The 18,663-nt window shown below is 40.3% G+C and overlaps 1 protein-coding gene across 1 annotated transcript in view; it reads left to right on the top strand.

Annotated features, from left to right (window-relative positions):
• LOC109465849 (serine/threonine-protein phosphatase 5-like) overlaps positions 1–16,967 on the top strand; it is a 20,091-nt gene extending 3,124 nt beyond the window's left edge. The window contains exons 3-14 of the mRNA XM_019763339.1: positions 559–630; positions 1,388–1,535; positions 2,813–2,934; positions 3,406–3,471; positions 4,546–4,644; positions 7,672–7,777; positions 10,069–10,211; positions 11,397–11,484; positions 12,750–12,790; positions 14,377–14,555; positions 15,603–15,684; positions 16,782–16,967. Coding sequence (XP_019618898.1) covers positions 559–630; positions 1,388–1,535; positions 2,813–2,934; positions 3,406–3,471; positions 4,546–4,644; positions 7,672–7,777; positions 10,069–10,211; positions 11,397–11,484; positions 12,750–12,790; positions 14,377–14,555; positions 15,603–15,684; positions 16,782–16,841 — 1,206 coding nt within the window. The 3' untranslated portion in view covers positions 16,842–16,967. The remainder of the gene's footprint in view (positions 1–558; positions 631–1,387; positions 1,536–2,812; positions 2,935–3,405; positions 3,472–4,545; positions 4,645–7,671; positions 7,778–10,068; positions 10,212–11,396; positions 11,485–12,749; positions 12,791–14,376; positions 14,556–15,602; positions 15,685–16,781) is intronic.
• Positions 16,968–18,663: the final 1,696 nt, after the last annotated feature.

Here is an 18,663-nt window from a genome sequence, read left to right on the forward strand (position 1 = left end):
TCATCCATAAAATTTACTTGGTGTGGCCTAATGTATTACCATTAACATAGACAAAAGGTATATATGATTGTCTGAAAAGTATGAAAAGTCTTCTTTGTGAATTGGACCTAACCTTTTTTTAAATTTTAGGCCATGTTGATTTGATTATATGGATGACATCCTGCGGGAGCCCCAAAACTGATGCGCGCGTGCGAATAAAAAAAAGTTTTGCAAAAAAAAGGTTAACTTTTCTATTAATTGAAATCTACGTGGTCATGAGAGTTGAGCAAATAGGCACAGAATATGGTTTGGCGAATAATCTAGTCTTCAAGTTCATTTCTTTACAATTTCGTCTTTTTTCGTTTGATTTTGGCATTCTACGACATTGGTATTGTTTTTATTAATTTTTTTGATAACTTATGGTATATTTTTCCTCATTTTGCAACTGTTTTGTACGATTTACAGTATGGTTGAAAACTTTTTTTTTTTGGAAACGGCCGAAAATTCATGCGCGCGCGGAATTGTCATCCATATAATCAAATCAACATGGCCTTATCTAAATTTTCTACTTCTATGCAGGGTTACTATAGGAGAGCCTCTGCAAACATGGCTATTGGAAAGTTCAAGATAGCACTGAAGGATTTTGAAACAGTAAGTTCATTCTTATGCTTACCTTCCCACTAAACAATCAAAACAAACCAGGTTAATGACCTGAACCAGTGTCTGTCACCATGGTAACTGGTGGTGTAGCATACTTGTGGTGTTGGATGATATGTACATGTAGCAAGTGGCAGGACAGTTGGAGGGACCATATAATGTGTTTGAGCAAGAACGAACAGCAGTATTTTCTTAGGCTAGACCATATGAAAGTAAACATGACATATTCGTTTTGCAAAATGTTACTTTTTTTGGTTTTCAGTTCTTTTAATTACCGTTTTTCGCGTTTGGGTGGACGGATTCTTTTGAGACTCAGTGCATGTTTTGCTATTGGGCTGTAGTTGATGCACGTTCTTTTGTTTTTATTGTATATGTGTTTTAGGGCGTCAAAATGGTGCCTTTTGGTGGCCCCAGATCACCCCTTTGAGCGTGAAAATCGTCACGACCGTTGACCTTTGGCGTGTTTAAAATATTCTCGGTCTGGTCCACGTATATGACCCCTCGTACAGAGGGGTGTCTGGTCTCGATAAATTCTTTGTTTAAAACCCTAGTCCTGCGGCGTGCAACAATTGTTGTTGTGCACAAAATTCAACACCATCAACTATACATAACAAACAACATATATATTAAAAATATACAATAAAATCTCAGATTCTACTTGTTAATTTGCTGATTTTACTTGGCAAAAAGACAAATCATTTCTGCAGAGAAAAAAATTAAATTGTATTTTATGTTTATCCCACTATAAAAGGTTGTGAAAGTTCGCCCTAATGACAAGGATGCCAAGGCCAAGTTTACAGAATGTAACAAGATCGTGAAGAGGCAGGCGTTTGAGCGGGCCATCAGAGTGGATGACGTGAAGAAGTGTGTGTCTGAATCCATCAACCTGGAGAGCATGGGTGAGTTAACTGTGTAACTTTTATTAACCCTTGTTGTTTTGCACATACAGTACCATCTATATAGCACCCTGTATATATACTATTAGGTACATTGTAGTAACTTGTACAACTTAGGGATATTTCTCGTGCAACTCATCACACCGCAGCGAAACGCAACGAATGCAACTATGCCACCGCAGGGCAAAAAAAGTTGGGGGACCTAATTAAGACAGGAAATTGTTGGAAAATATTGTGTAAGAAAAGCAGCGTGCAAAATACCTGGTTGTCCAGTTGCCCCGGGCAACCAAGTTTTACTTGGGGCAACCTATTTTTGAACCTAGGTAGCCCAGTGTGCTACCTGAATTTTAAGAATGCCCCCCCCCCAAATCATGCCCACTTGGCTTGCATCACTGTATCCGGCAGATGCTTTTTAATTTTAGGTATTAATGGCTATTACTAGTATCAGTTAACTAAAGGCTGTGAGAAATATTGTCAAAGGCTTATGTATGTAACATTACTTAATTTGAGGAAAGTAGTAACTTACAGATGGGGCAACCTAAAATTCTGATGGGCAACCTAATTTTTGCCTGGTTTGTACACAGTGCCTTTAGAGTAACACCAGCTTCGCAGGCATGCAGCGACAGTTAGTTTGATACAGGGCTCAAAATACCACCTGCAATTATCATGCCTGTAGCCAGGGGGAGTTCGGCGGGTTCAGAAGAACCACTCACAAGGCCCAAAGGTCCACTTTTTATTTAAAGGTTCAAAATTTTTCTTTAAAAGGTGGACAGATTTGTATCTCTGGCAAGGCTGGAATCCTAAAAAAACTTCTAACTGTGTCATTGAACAGGCCTCAAAATTCTTTTTTTTTTAATACAGTATAGGTGCACTGGTATTTTGAGCCCCGTTGAATAAGAAGTTATCTCTTATTTTTCCTTTGAAATCCTCTCAAAAATGCAGGAAATGCTATTTCAGAACATTCAATGTGCGCATCAATGGTCCCTCAGACAATGGAAAGAAACCTCCCCCCCCCCCTCAATCAAAATCCTGGCTATGGACATGTACATTTTGTATGTGCAGGTACCTGTACTGGTCCATGAAAAAAAAAAACAGTTCCAGCTGCAGCTACATGTAGGTGTTGCAAGTGAAAATATGTATTACTGAGTACATGTACATGTACATGTACATATTTAATATTGTACTTATTGTGTACATGAAAAAATTCTTTACTCTTACATGTTCAAAATTGTTGAAATTTTGAAGACAGATTTTTACTCTTTGTTGTTTTTTTTTGTTAGATATTGAGGATGACTACGGTGGTCCTGCATTAGAAGATGGGAAGGTGACAGTCAAGTTCATGGAAGACCTGATGGAGTGGTTCAAGGCACAGAAGAAACTGCACAGGAAATATGCATACAAGGTTACCATCTCATGAACTTATTAAAATATTAAAAGTAAAATTAATATCATTTATACAATCCACTTGAATATTACTACTGAGTCAGACACAATGTCATGTATAGATAAAGGATAGACATACAATGTACAAGTATCAATATCATTTGTGATGATTGTGCATTAATAAGTTGTTGCGTTGTTTTAAGAACAAAATTTGTTTGAGAATTAAAATTCTCAGTGTTTTATTTCAAACCTTATTTCGTTATCCAAATTTGGTACCTGTCTGACTTTTATCTATAATTGTTTATAATAGACATCTGTATTGTAACTTATTTCTTTATCCTAATTTATTACAATCTAAATTACTTACGTTTTAATTTGTTATTAGTCATTTCAATTTCCTTTTAAAACAAATATATATTAAATAATTCTTCCCATTCACTCACTCACTCACTCACTCATTTATCATCAGTTTCTCTTTTCCCATCTCTAGATCTTACTTGATGTGAAAGAAATTTTTGAGCAGCAACCTTCCCTGGTGGACATCAAAATATCTGATGTAAGTGTGATGTCTTTCTTTCTGTCTTTGAAAAGAGTATGAAGGACCAAAAAACGTTTTTCAGCTTACTTGCACTGGTGTAGGGAACATAGAAATTAAAATTATCTTCATATCACCTGCACCACTCAGAATTTGTAATGTGTGCAATTGTTGGTCGTTGTGAATCAGTATTCTTAATTGTAAGCAGGGCTCTAGCCAGCACCCATTTTTCCGTCAATTGCAGGAACTTTGTGGCAAAATGAAGGAAAAATTTCTAAACCAATCCGTCAACCTTGATACCAGAAATATACATTGTAACATTCAATTTTCAAAAGGATCACAATAACAACTATGATTTGCCTCTCAAAATGTGGGAAAGTTTGTTTTTAAAGGTTTCGAAATCCAAAATTTGCCCCCAGACACCCCCTAGATTCTGAGCACTCTCCCTACAGGTCAGATCATGGACTTTGGCTGACGGAACAGGATTTAGAGCTGGCTTGAGCCCTGGTTGTAAGGGTTTATGGACATATATATATATATATTAAATTAATGAATTAGGACCTGGAATTAAAAAACAGTATAATTCCTCATGATCATTCCATAAAGATTAACATTGTTTGGTGAAGATATGGGGTCATGGAACTCTAATATTACCTTTATGTAAGGCCACACCGACTTAATTTTATGGATGACATCCTCATGAAGACACCCAAACTAGTGTGCGCGGGCGAATAAAAAAAATGCTACTAAACCACAGGAAAACAAAGCTGGTGCAGTGAATTTGCGACAGTGCATAGCGACGTACAACATGCTGGCTTTTTGCGGAATTTATGAATCGGCACTGTACATATGTACTGAGTTCTTTAGTCGTGGAGCTTCGGTAGCCTGGGTGCCGTCCTCCAGAGTTACCACAGGCTCCATATTGCCATAACTACTATGGACTACCCCGGCCAAGAGCCAGGCCAGAACCTCGGAGGACGTGATCTTTTTTATTTGTTTTTTGAGAACAGGTGAAAATCAATGCGCGCGTGGATGTCATCCATAAGATTAAGGCGGTGTGGCCTAATTGCCTATTGATGATTGATTTCTTCCCAGGGTTCCAAGTTCACAGTGTGTGGTGACATCCATGGCCAGTATTATGACCTTATGAACATCTTCAAACTGAATGGAAACCCCAGTAAAGAAAATCCATATGTATCCTTTGCTTTTTTTGGCGACACCTCGGGGGCGGAGCCATTTGTACAGTACTGCAATTGAGTTGTAAAATTTTCTTAATACTTATTTTTGACAACACCTTGAGGGACCAGCCTTTCAAAATAGCAGGAAGGAAATCTAATCCAATGGTTGGCTTGGGGCATAAAAAACTTTGTAGTATGTACGGTATAAACTGGTGCAATAGCTCAATCGGTGGAGTGCTCACCTTGTAACCGGGAGGTCGTGAGTTCAAACCCCAGCCTGGTTTCTCTGCATAGCACTCAGCATCTATGAGAAAGAGTGTGGGAAGGTCAAACACACAGCACTACCAGTGGACCAGCCCCCTGCTGTAGTGGTTGCACAACTGTGTGGCCAAAGGATTACAGATATGGAGATGGGCACCACCCCTATGCTCTGCCATAAAGTGGAATGGGAACCGTAAATAATTTCATCAGGTTGGAAGATACTTAGGATATAGAATCTTCTTCTTACACAACCATAGAGTTTCTCACCTGCTTACGTCCAGGTCCTTGGCAGATCTGTTAGCACCTTTGGTGGGGAAGTCTACACACCACATTAAGAACTCAAAACACTTAGCAGAAGAAATGTCCACTATATTAGTAGAGGAAGATGAGATGTTCTTGTCCCATGACGTTGTCTCCCTTTTTACCAATACCCCCATCCCAGAGACACTTGGCATCATCAGAAGAAGACTCCAAGGGGATAAAGAGCTGAAGAACCGGACGAACCTAGAGGTTGAGGATATCCTAGAACTCTTATCTTTTATTGTCACAACCACTTATTTCAGCTTCCGGGGGGATATTTTCCAGCAGAAGTTTGGGACAACTAAGGGTAGCCCAGTATCTCCAGTGTTGGCCAACCTGTTTATGGAATGGCTGGAACAGGAAGCCATTGCCACAGCACCCATTTCCTGTAGACCCAAGCTTTGGAAGAGATACGTGGACGATGTGATGGAGATAGTGAAGAAGGGTGTCCATCAAGATCTCACAGACCATCTTAACAACATAGATCCCACAGGAAGTATTCAGTTCAGGCATGAGGAGGAGAAAGACAACACATTACCGTTCCTGGATACTCTCCTGGTACGAAAGGGGGATGGAACAGTCAAACTTCTAGTGTACAGGAAAAGCACAGATACAGACCAGTATCTAAATTTTCAGTCCCACCATCCGCTGCACCAGAAGCTTGGAGTCATCCGCACCCTTATGGACAGATGTAACTCTGTAGTGACGGAGGAGGAGGACAAGGAAAGAGAAACACAACACATCAGAAGAGCCCTCATCCGATGTGGTTACCCACAATGGACCTTTCGAAAAGTTGAACAGAAAGAGAAAAGGCCAAAGCAGACAGAGAAGAACAAGAAGGAAGGGGAGAAAACCAGGACCATGGTGGTCATCCCATATGTGAAAGGTGTCACCGAACCATTAGAAAGGATCTTTAGAAAACACCGGATAACCACAGCAGTTAAACCTAAAACAACATTGAGGAACTTGCTTGTCCACCCTAAGGACAAGTTGGGGGACCATGTGAAAACGGATTGTGTTTACAGAATTCCTTGCAAAAGTTGTGCTGAAGTGTACATTGGAGAGACGGGAAGGACCTTTGGCAAAGACTGGAAGAACACAGAAAAGAGGCAGACAACAGCGAAGCCATAAGATATACACGGTCCCAGAAACAGCAAGCACAAAAAGAAGAGAAGAAATCGGCAGTTACAGACCATGTTGCCAGGAACAATTGTGTGATAGACTGGGAGGGAGCCAGGGTCATAGATAGAGAGGACAACAGAAGAATCCGTTGGATTAAAGAAGCAGTCTGGATAAGGAAGTCAACCCCAGTGATGAACCGGGACGAGAGGGGATACAAGCTCAGCCACGTTTGGGATTGCATTCTCGCCGCAAAAGCGTAAGCAGGTGAGAAACTCTATGGTTGTGTAAGAAGAAGATTCTATATCCTAAGTGGAATGGGAACTTTTTTTTCAGTTTGTACACACTATTACAGCTTTTTTCCCCCTATACCTATATTTTTTCATACATTGTTTTGGGCACCATTTATTCCATATCATAAATCAAATTATTTATTTATTTATTCTTTTTGTTTTAATTCTTGTTGAAATATTGGGAGTGGTTTACAGGGCAAAACCAGCTGACATACAGTACTATACTCACAATCTATTTTTGAACTAGAAAGGCCAATATTTGCTTTGGAGCAAATACAGCGATGGGTTCACCACATTTTACCACATGGCAGGGAAAGAATGAGAAACACAAGGGAAAACAATGATTTACATTGATATAACTATAATATGAAGTAAAATACAACTAAAACAACAGTTGGATAGCTATTCCCTACTTTATTGGTTAGGATTTTTAATTGCATAATGCAAACTGTTGATTTTCAAAATAAAAAAAACGTCCATGCCCGGCATTCCAATGCTGGAGCAGGAAAGCTTGAAATACCTACCAAAACACTTGAATACAGACATACTGTCAGTATGGAAATGCTTCTGTGCAGGTGTTGATCAAGTTAAATCCCAACAGCCAATCAGCAAGAAGTATAGAGGAAAGCTGCATGCCTATTGGTTGATGCCCTGCATTCCATTGTGATGACTCATGCCCAAACGTGGTAAACAAGGCAAACTAACACAGTAATACATTTGCTATAACACAGCCAAAAAACTCAAATAAAACCATTCTAAAAGCCTGTATCACAATATTTTAAAAAACGCCTAGGGGTATTTGCCCACTGTACCTCCATACCAAATTTCAGGACCTTAGGCCCTAAAATGAAGAAGCTGAATCCATTTAAAAAATGGCAGGAGAAGGAGGAGGAGAAGAAGGAGAAGAAACATCAGAAAAAGCAATATGGTTTCACCACACCACTTCGTGGTGTGGTGAACCCATAATTAATATGTTTCCCTTCTTTACCTGCATTTGGTATAAAGAATTGTAATAAACTTAATATTTAGAAACAGTGTTGAAAACTTGACTTCCTTGACTGTATTCTAAGTTATTCAATGGTGACTTTGTGGACAGAGGTTCCTTCTCAGTGGAGTGTATACTGGTGCTGTTTGGATGGAAACTCTTGATACCAGATAGCTTCTTCATGGCCAGGGGTAAGTACATTGTACAATCATGTACAGTCATGATAATTATAGAATACAACACGGGGTATTCCGTATCGCCCGAGGTACCAGCCCGACCGAGCGTCAGATCGCCCAATGGCCGCAGGCTGGGGGGAGATCCGATCCGTGGGAGGGCTGGGACCTAGGGCGATGCGGAATACACCGTGTTGTATTTTATTTATGTCATACCCACCCAAGAAAACACGCCTTTTAATGCGAAATGAGCAAAATTTGGTGTCCCTAAACCCAAAAAATGCAACAACATCAATTCCAACGTCCAAATTTTGCATTCGAATTTTCGACAGAGGTGCACGCGGTAAGGGAGAAACGCGTTCAAATCGTTCTATGGAACATTTGGAAGCCCCGGGCCGTACAGGTTAAGAACCCCCAGGCCGTACCGCTAGTTATCACACGGGCCGGAACACCGTATCGAACGTAATCGCGGCCCAGGTAGGCCATAAAGAAGGTTATCGCAATCAAAACAAGGAGTGGAATGAACTTGAGAATACTGTTGTACATAATGTATATGTTGGTCTGTTCTTTGAAAGTTGCATAGTGTAACAAAGTGTCTTATCTTTAGGCCACACTAATTTAATTTGTTGGTTCTCGGATTCGCCTCTTCAATTTTTTTTGATTTGCAAAAATTTGTTTTATTGCAATCCTCTGGTATTTTACAGTTTTGCTATGCACAAACTGAATGTGCCTTGTGTGGGCTGTTTTCAGGAACCATAAATATTAGAAAAGTGAGATGACTGCACAAATACATGTACAATGTATGTTGAAAAGTGGAAGTAAAATTTACAATCACACAAAGATTTCTTCAATTAAGATATTGCATTTTTTGGTGTTAAAATGTTACCTACCGGAAGTGCTGTGTACCTAAACCCACATTTAGGTTCAGGTCTGGATTCAAGTCCAGAGGTTTAGGTTCAGTTCCAGGACTCGTAGTCGTAAGACCAGACCTAAACCCATGGCATATACAAAATTGCATGTTGGCAACCTTGCAATGTTGCTTGGGCAAAACTTTGGCCACGAAACATGGAGGCCGACACTTGACGATGCCCGATGGCAACGTTTTCTTCATTTTGCCGCAAAGATTTTGCAATCTACGGATGGTTTTAGGTAGTTTGGAAAGAAAAGGGGTATGTGAAATGGGTTTTTACCTCCGGGGGAGGAGACATCCTTCCGTGGAAGGGTTTTGTGATGTTCGCAGCTGTTTCTCGTGTTTGGGTGAACGGATTCTTTTGAGACTCGGTATATGTTTTGCTATTGGGCTGCAGATGATGCACATTCTTTTGTTTTTATTGTACATGTTTTTCGGGAGTGAAAATGGTGCCATTTGGTGACCCTAGAACACCCCTTTGAGCGTGAAGGTGGTCGCGACCGTTGACCTTTGGCATGTATTAGGTACTGTCGGTCTCGTCCACAAAGGTGACCCCTCACACAGAGGGCTGTCCGGTCGTGATAAATTCTAGTCCTGCGGCACGCAACAATTGTTATGTAAACAAAATATAAAAATATACAATAAAAAGCCCGGAGGTATAAAATCTCAGATTTTACTTGTTTTTTTTGGGTAATAAGTCCGGACTCTTGACTTTTAGGTTTTTTTTGGACTTGAACCTAAACATTCTTACAAGTCCTGATCCAAGTCCAGTGAACTGGTACACAGCACTACCTACGTATACCAGTAATACCCTGTAAAGCCGCGGTCACAACCCACTGTACATGCTTTTTGTCCGTACATTTTTTGGGAGGCTACGTCTGCTACTTTTTTTCTGAAAACGTGGGGAAGGAGTGGCATCAACGCACGTCACTCGCACGGTTTCGCAAGGTGTAAGAGTGTGGTCTGCACGCCACGTCTGGCCGTGAGCGGTTGCGTGCATCGTACGTTGCGCAAGTGGTAAGTGAGTTGTACGTGCTTACAACGTACGATCTCTGTGCGATTGCAACTTTACCGTAAGGAGGCTGTACTCACACGTGCGTCTTTTGTACGGTACGTACGGGGTATGCGCATTGCCCGTACTCGCACGCACGGGTGGTGAATCCGTAGACCGCAAGCAGAAAAAGTGTCACATGCACTTAAAGTTCTACGGCATGTCAGCGTGCTCCCAAATCCGTAGGATTCCGTACGGAGGCGGTACTCACCACGCACGGATGCCCTACATTTGCCCACGTTTTTGCACGTAGACAGCACGCAGAAGCACGTATGGCGGGTTGTGACCGGAGCTTAACCTGTCTTTTCATACTGAATCTAGCGTTGTTGTCCTCCGTGTCTCCTTAAGGTAACCATGAGACAGAGACGATGAACCAGATGTATGGCTTCGAGGGAGAGGTCAAGACGAAGTACTCTGCACAGATGGCCGAGCTCTTCACTGAAGTCTACAACCTACTACCGCTCACACACTGTATCAACAGCAAGATCCTGGTAAAACTTACTACTGCTCACACACTGTATCAACAGCAAAATCCTGGTAAAACTTACTACTGCTCACACACTGTATCAACAGCAAGATCCTGGTAAAACTTACTACTACTCACACACTGTATCAACAGCAAAATCCTGGTAAAACTTACTACTGCTCACACACTGTATCAACAGCAAGATCCTGGTACATTGTAAAACCTTCTGTGAAGACCCTGTCACACATTCAGAACCCTCCCCCAACCATGTACTCTCCAAGCAGAGGTAGGGTCGCTCGGTATTTTGGCAGTATTTTCGCGTTTTTAATTACGTCTTTCTACTTTTACGGTTTTTCTCTGGTCTTTGTAAGGGGAGGAAGACCAGAGAAAAACCGTAAAAGTAGAACGTATTAAAAACGCGAAAATACTGCCAAAATACCGAGCGACCCTACCTCTGCTTGGAGAGTACCAACCATGCACAAACCAACCTAGGTTGGCTAAAGTTCTGGTTAGGCCACGTCTATAAAAATCAAGTGAAATTTGAGTCAAATTTGACTTCCAACCATGACCACTGCTGATCTATACTCCTGAATACCAGCCCTAACCTCAACATGGCCGAACTTCCCATCCACACCCTAATGTTTTAAACATTTTGAAAGCTGAACAGTAGCCAACCTCAATAAACACCAGCCAATTACCACAGCCCCTCTGCTCCTATAAGGCCACAGCAAGTAAATTTTGTTGATGACATCCTCCGCAGACTCCAAATCTAATGCAAGCAGGCGAAAAAACAAGACGGGCTAAAAAAACAACTTGAAGGAACCTACATTTTAAAATGATTTTAACTCACTCATCACCTTTTCTTGTCTTCTCTCTTCATATTTATCTACCATCCACATTCCGGCATGGCAACAGACATCTTTGCCCATTTTCAGCATGTTGACCACTGTCAGAAGACAACAAAATTTCTTCTTTTTTTTCTCCAAAATCAGGCAAAAATTAATGCGTGCGCTGATGTCATCCATAAAAATTACTTTTTGTGGCCTAACCATGGTCGGGTGGAGTTCAGGATACACAATTTTGCATGTTGACAAACATTTTACATTCAGTAAATATAAAGCTAATATTAAACAATATTATGCCAACATCCTAACCTGATTTTTTCAGTCTGCAAGATGGGTATTTCTAACACTGTGTTGTTTGTCCCTAGTGTATGCATGGAGGGCTCTTCAGTAGAGATGATGTGACGCTGGACGAAATCAAGAAGATAGACAGGAATAGACAACCTCCAGACTCAGGTTTGTTTTTAAATTTAACTGACTCCAGTTTAATTCTGGACTTCCAGTTTAACTCCGGACTAATTCCAATATCTCTCAGCAACCTTACATCTAGATGGGCTAATATCGCTAACTTGTGGAGACAGTACATGGTGTCACCTGAAGGATGAACTGAACTGAACTGAATATCGTAAACTCTAAGTAAAAATGATGTGAAAAATATGTGGTAGCCATCGAGGACCCCTTGGGTATTAACCCAATTCTGCAGAATTCTGAACTGGAGCCAGATTTCTGGGAACTGGTCAGCCAGAATTCTGCAGAATTGGGTTGCATCATTTTTACCTCTAGTTTACAAAATTAGCCCATCTAGATGTAAGGTTGGTGAGATATGGAATTAGTCTGGAATTAATTAAACTGGAGACTGTTTTTAGTTTTTGTCCTGCAAATTGGTAAACTGCGGTAAGGTCGCAAATATAAAATAATTTCATCTGGTTGGTAGAACATAGGATATTTTTACACAACTTAATGTTCCTCACCTTCTGAGGAGGATGTTGGACTGGCATCAAAATTTAAGCAGGTGAGAAACATTAGCGATTGTGTAAATAAATATGCATTGAAAGTAAAGTAACATTGAAAATTACCTGCACCAGACATGTTTTACCTGCACCACCTTTATTTCTTCTATACTTCATATAGGTGATAACAGTCAACAGGAAATAGAAATTCACATATAGTATTACCCAACATTATAGATAAAGTCCTAAATGAAAATTGGTTGACTTTAGTTCCTGTTCGTTCTGCCATGACAATGAAGAAACCTATGTTCTTTTTCTGGGAATGTCCACATGTTGTGTTATTTTGGAATAATATACAGAATTGGTTAAAAGAAAAAAATAATATAAATTGTGACTTAAATACCTTTATGATTATATTTGGAGATTTATCTTTAAATGCATCTCCCCTAAAAATTTGATAATTTTCTCAGGGAAAATGTTCATCTTTAGGTGCAGACGTCTAAAAACAATACATTTCCAGTCCTTTAAAAAACTGATAACTACTAAGTCTTTTAGTTTGAAAAGACAGAACGTCTTATTGCATCTCGGAAGGGAAAGCTGGAGAGGCATCGGGGTAAGTGGGGAGCATTATGTTAATACTTTAAATCAATATAATCGATATATATGTGTATCGATATATATAAAAAAAAAAGAAACTTTAATGAACAGTTACTGTTGTTGCCTGATGACAACCATGTGGTGTATTGAAGATTCCTCTTTTTGTTGTGACAGGTGTGATGTGTGAGCTGTTGTGGTCAGATCCTCAAATCCTGGTGAGCAAAACTTTTTATTGTCGATACAAACAACAGTAGACACCTCCCTTTAGTTATAGTCTTTAATGAAATAATGATTATAGTTGAAGCAGCTGGAGAGCAGCTATTAGACCTAAACGACACCCCACGACGTCCAACCCTTGCATGACGGGGAACAACGGACGCTAAGCCGTGCAGTGAGTGAGTGTGAGTGTCGTGTCCAACATATATCTGATTCAACAATGTAGGATACTAAAGCATTAAAAAGTGTTAAGGAGTTACATGTAGACTAGAGGCAATGTTCATGTTCATAATTCTCCAAGGTGCACTAGAACCAACACATCAAAGCAGTGCTATAATTGAGGAGGGCCTGCAAGGGGGGGTCCCGACAACGCTCTACGCTGAATTCGGAAACCTCCCGATTACGCTTTACGATAAATTCCAAGTGGCTACAACGCATTAAGCAGAATTAAAACATTGAATACGCTCTACGCAAAAATATTAGTCTGTGGTCCGTCTACGCTCTACGTAGAATTAAAACGGCCGATTACGCTCTACGGAAAAGGGCTTGCGGGCCCCCATTAAGGGAATCTCAAGAATTTCTTGAATACTTACTGATGCTGCATTTAATTTAGTACATGTGTAGATCTCTTTTAAATCCTTTGGTTTTTTTAAATGTGGTGGCATTAGGATACCCAGCCAAATTATGAGAGTTGTTCTTGCTATACCTACATGTACACAATATGTACTTTACAAAACATCAGGCATGAGTACCTAGCTTTGGATAGGGACATCCCTCGGATATAGGATGTTGAATAGAGGGGAGAGGCACACCCTATGCACATTAAAGAACCCACTGCACCTTTTGAAAAAAGAGGAGGGACATGCCATGGTGTGTGATGGTCGAAATACTAAAAGCTTAAAAATTAGTGATTCACTACATTTGTACAAATCTTCCAGATGGAGGCCTGGCAAACCCTTGCCTCGTATAAGCCACATGCACTGGTATAGCCAGAAATGTCTATAAAACGTCTAACATTCTCGAAAGCACATTTTTAAACATTTGTAAGAATGTCTTTCCTGGTCTTTACAGGGTCTGTTTGGGGAGGACTTGCTTGTTGTGTTTTCCATTGTTCATGAGGTGTCTGTCAGAATGTCTTTAGAAAAAAACTGTGAAAACTGGCATGCGTATGAAAAGCACTGTACAAAGCCAAGACAATTTATAGGGCAGGACACCATTAATTAATAGACAGATGCTAGTATCTTTATAAGTGCACATTGTGCTAAACAAAGGACTGTCTCCTAGGGGTGTCCCTACCTGACGTGTGAAGAGACTATGGATATAAAATGTCCACCTTGGGTTATTTCGATGTCATTTTTCAGTAACTATGTCTACTTAATGTTCTCCCGACTGGCGTTTGTTCAGCAATGTCTAAATCATGTCTAATGTCCATTAGACGTTTTATAGACATTTTTGGCTCTACCAGTGATGGTCATTTACATCATAACCCCAAGTATAGCTACTCAAAAAGCATCATGCTTCACCTTTGTTGATGTTGACTAAACAACAACAACATTTAATATAAAACATCTTTTTTTTTCCCCAGCCTGGTCGAGCCCCCAGCAAGCGAGGTGTAGCTATCCAGTTTGGGCCGGATGTGACGCAAAAGTTCCTGGAGCTCAACAACTTAGACTACATCATCCGTAGTCACGAGGTCAAGCCGCTAGGGTACGAGGAGGCCCACAATGGGAAGTGTATCACTGTCTTCTCAGCTCCTAACTACTGGTAAGTTTAATGTTGAAGAGGTTCATCAGTCACGTAGAATTATCAATTAGTAGTTGTAGTAGTAGTGACTCATTTGAAAGGTAGAAACACGTACCTCCAAATTTTCGATGTCTATTGTACATCTTGATCACGGAATGACCTAGTCTCGCGAGAACACGAGACTAGGTCGAGACTTGTGTGGATCTTCTGACCTCCCCCGCCTCCTTGCGGAGTAGGGGTAGGTAGGACTTGGGCAGCTCCCAACCGTCATTACGATTCATCCCGGCACGTTCCAACTGGATGTGGACCGCTTCCTTAATCTTTCTATGTGACTTCCGGGTGTTTCTACCTTTCAAATGAGTCACTGATTGAGGAATATACTACAAATTGGTAAGTTTAAATATTTAAAGGCAGTCTTGAGAGTAGAGGCTAGTTTCATTTTCTAGAGGAACACAATTTGTTATTGATACAAAATCAACCAAAATTTAGTTGGAATACTTACAGGCCTCGAAATTAACTTTTTTACTTATTGCCCAGCACTGTCTACATGTACTACTTAGACTAAGTACAGTATGTATGACAGCAACTTGAAGTCAACTTTATTTTGCTTATCGGTATGTTCTGACTCCCGGGCGCTATAATTGCAGAATAGACAAGAAATTTGGGGGGCTTTTCCGAGCCAAAAGCCGGGACGTGTGCCTGAAGAACAAAAGTAGAGCTGACATTCTGATGTTGATTATTTTTCTATTGTCCCATAAATGTCCCAAAGTAACTTTTTAGTTGTCCCAGCCTAAATTTTAGTGGTCAGTGGCAATCGAACACTGTTAATTTCGAGCCCTGACTTACATGTACATGTATAATCCAGTAGCTCTGTAGTGCCCCTCCATGCAGACCCTTGTGTGGGGATGATGGGAATTTCAAGATCCCACCAGGACTCCATAACAGCCGCTGCTTTTTTTGAGGGCACCATTTTCAAATCTTTAGTATGGGTTTCAATTATGATGACCAAGACCACCGCTTTGAAGTTTGTCCAGTGGTTGTTTTCAAAAATATGTTTCCCATCCACAGTGACCAAATGGGAAACAAAGGTGCTTTTATCACACTCAACCCTCCCGACCTGTCTCCAAAGTTCACCACGTATGACTGTGTGGTAAGTTACAAAATTCCCTAAACGTTCTTCCCTTCTTGTCTATAATACTTACTTTTAATTTAGTTTTTAGTCATTCAGATTTTCTGCTCATTCTTTTAACGTAGTAATTTGAATCAATCCTATCCCGTACTGATATCTGTGAGGCAAAAATTTGATTTTCTGAAAGTTTTCATGTCTTATATATACTCACTGGTATTCTTTTCTGTGTGTTATACTAAATGTTATGAGGGGTCATGAGGTTTCTCGATGTTGGAAAACATTGATTGAGCTATCATTATGATTTACTGAGATACAAAAAGCTGTATCCGTCTCCATGTTAGTGTCCCTGTGATGTCGCATGAAAATGCTCTATATACATGTATTATTACAATCAAACTTGTCTAAGACAACCACCCAGGAGACCAAGAAAAAGTGGTCTTCTTAGACAAGACTTTGTGGTCTTTTTATACAAAAAAAAAGTATGGCAACAAGACATGACAGACAACAAGAAAAATGCAGCAAAATTTCCACCAATTTTACAATAGACCCACTGACACAAAGTGACCCAGCCTGCAATATCTTACATTGTGCAAAGATTGCCATGCTGTCACAATCAATGGCGAAATGGCTGATTCCATCAAGATTTCTCACTATTTATCGTTTAAAAAAAAATTTTCCGCCACACAATTGAAAATGACACAGCCTATGTACTAGGCAAGATTGGGCCATTGTGCAGTCCAAATGGTTGTGGTGATGTTGGACACCGTGTTTGGCTTAGGCAAGTCCCCTAAATCTTTGGACGAAAGTGGAAAAAGTGGACAGGTCATTATGGTCAGATGGCCGCCTTATAGTATTCTGATACAAAGTAAACAAATGAGATCATTCCATTCATTTCCTTGCATAATTAGCCCAGAAGTGAACAAAGAAGAAGCTCCTTCAGTTCCACCAAGCCCCTAGAAACAATAGAGAAGTCCAATCAAGCTTGTTTGAGCCCCCCAGACTGCCTTTTCAGTCCTTTTCCTGTTGGTTAAGTGATGTGGTGGTCGCTTGGGCAAGTATGACACTGTAATAAGCAGCATTGTTTTCACACTCATCTGCTGATTTCTGCTCTCTTCCAGCCTCACCCAAATGTGAAGCCCATGGCATACGCCAACTCCCTGCTGGCATCTTTCATGTGATGACTGTCCAGACCATAGTTTCTTCGTGTGTTATGTTAGTTCTGGCTTCTGTTACAGCTTTTCTACTTTTGTTTGTAATATACAACATTTACAATGTGTCAGAATTGAATAAAAGAATGCATTTGATTGGTTGGAAAGTGCATCATTCATGGAGTATCTGTATGCTGACCAATGGAGTTAAGGGGTACATGTCTCAATAGAGACAACTCAAGAACCAAAGGTTTCTAAAGCCATCCTATAATACATAACATATAGCTGTTACAGTACACTCAGGTGATTCTTTAAATCTGCAACAAGGGTAAAACGGATTAATAGGTTTTTTGCTAAACAAAATCTATAATAATTATAAGGCCACACAGTTTCATGGAATATATTAACTTGCATTAGAAAAACATGACTAATCTTTATTTTTCAGTTTCCCCGAAAAAGACTTTTCAATCAGCGATAATTTTAACACAATTTTAGCAGGATGTGATTGTTCTGCACTCCTGGTGCATTGTGGTCCAGGGTCAAAGATTCAGATCCCACAATCCTTTGTGTTCGGAATGTTTCCATGTAAATTCTTGTCTACATGTTCTTCTGATGGGCCTTGAACTCTGACCTTACCCACACTCCCTTGCAGTGCTGAAACTTTGAAAACCTTTCAGTGAAACTGTAAATTTTCATTATTTTAATTTAAATAAATAAAATCACTCTATTCTTCAAATTCACAAGCCCAGCAAATCTTGAAAGATTGACAATTGTAATCTCTCCCAGTTGAAAATTTAGAGATTCCTTACAAATAGTTACATGTACAAGTACCAGTATAGCCTTGGTCACAACCCGCCGTACATGCTTTTTCTCCGTACGTTTTTTTTTAGGCTACATGTACGTCTGCTACATTTTTTCTGAAAACGTGGGGAAAGAGTGGCGTCAACGCACGTCACTTGCACGGTTGCACAAAGTGTAAGAGTGTGGTCTGCATGCCAAGTCTGGCCGTGAGCGGTTGCGTGCATCATACGTTGCGCAAGTGGTGAGTGAGTTGTACGTGCTTACAACGTACGATCTCTGTGCGATTGCAACTTTACCGTAAGGAGGCCGTACTCACACGTGCGTCTTCCGTGTGGTACGTACGGGGCACACGCGACGCCCGTACTCGCACGCACGGGTGGTGAATCCGCAGACCGCACGCAGAAAAAGTTTTACATGCACTTAAAGTTCTACGGCGTGTCTGCGTGCTCCAAAATCCGTAGGATTCCGTGCGGAGGTGGTACTCACCACGCACGGATGCCCTACGTTTGCACACGTTTTTGCACGTAGACAGCACGCAGAAGCACGTACGGCGGGTTGTGACCGAGGCTTATATGTGGTGTTTTACGTAGTACATGTAGTTATAAACTTCTTTTGTATGTGCACCAAAAAGTGCACCTGTCACAGTGTAGTCATCAGCCTAAAAAAACATACTAGGAAATTAAACTGGTAAATTTTGTCAAGTCTTGCTTTAGGCACAAGAGAATTTTAGTATGTATACAGCAAAAATGTGGTAACAAATGTCATGTAATATTAAACGTACATGACAAAGTTATTATGGTATGAGCATAATATACGATTACATCTGCTATGAGAACTAAAGGCATTTATGACATTGTTATTAAGTTTAGTCTATCTTTCTGCGCATATGTTGTCAAAATACAATTTTCCTATCAATGATTATGACAGCAATCTAGCATTACAAATGAGTATTTCATTGTTGTAGGTTTTAAACTCGAGCCCTTCAAAAAGTGAAAGAAATTTGACGTCTTTTAAAATGATAGGAAAAATCTCCAAAAGACTTTACAGCTGC

Source organism: Branchiostoma belcheri, unplaced genomic scaffold (genome assembly GCF_001625305.1).
Source record: "Branchiostoma belcheri isolate BF01 breed outbred unplaced genomic scaffold, Haploidv18h27 scaffold159, whole genome shotgun sequence".
NCBI lineage: Eukaryota > Metazoa > Chordata > Leptocardii > Amphioxiformes > Branchiostomatidae > Branchiostoma > Branchiostoma belcheri.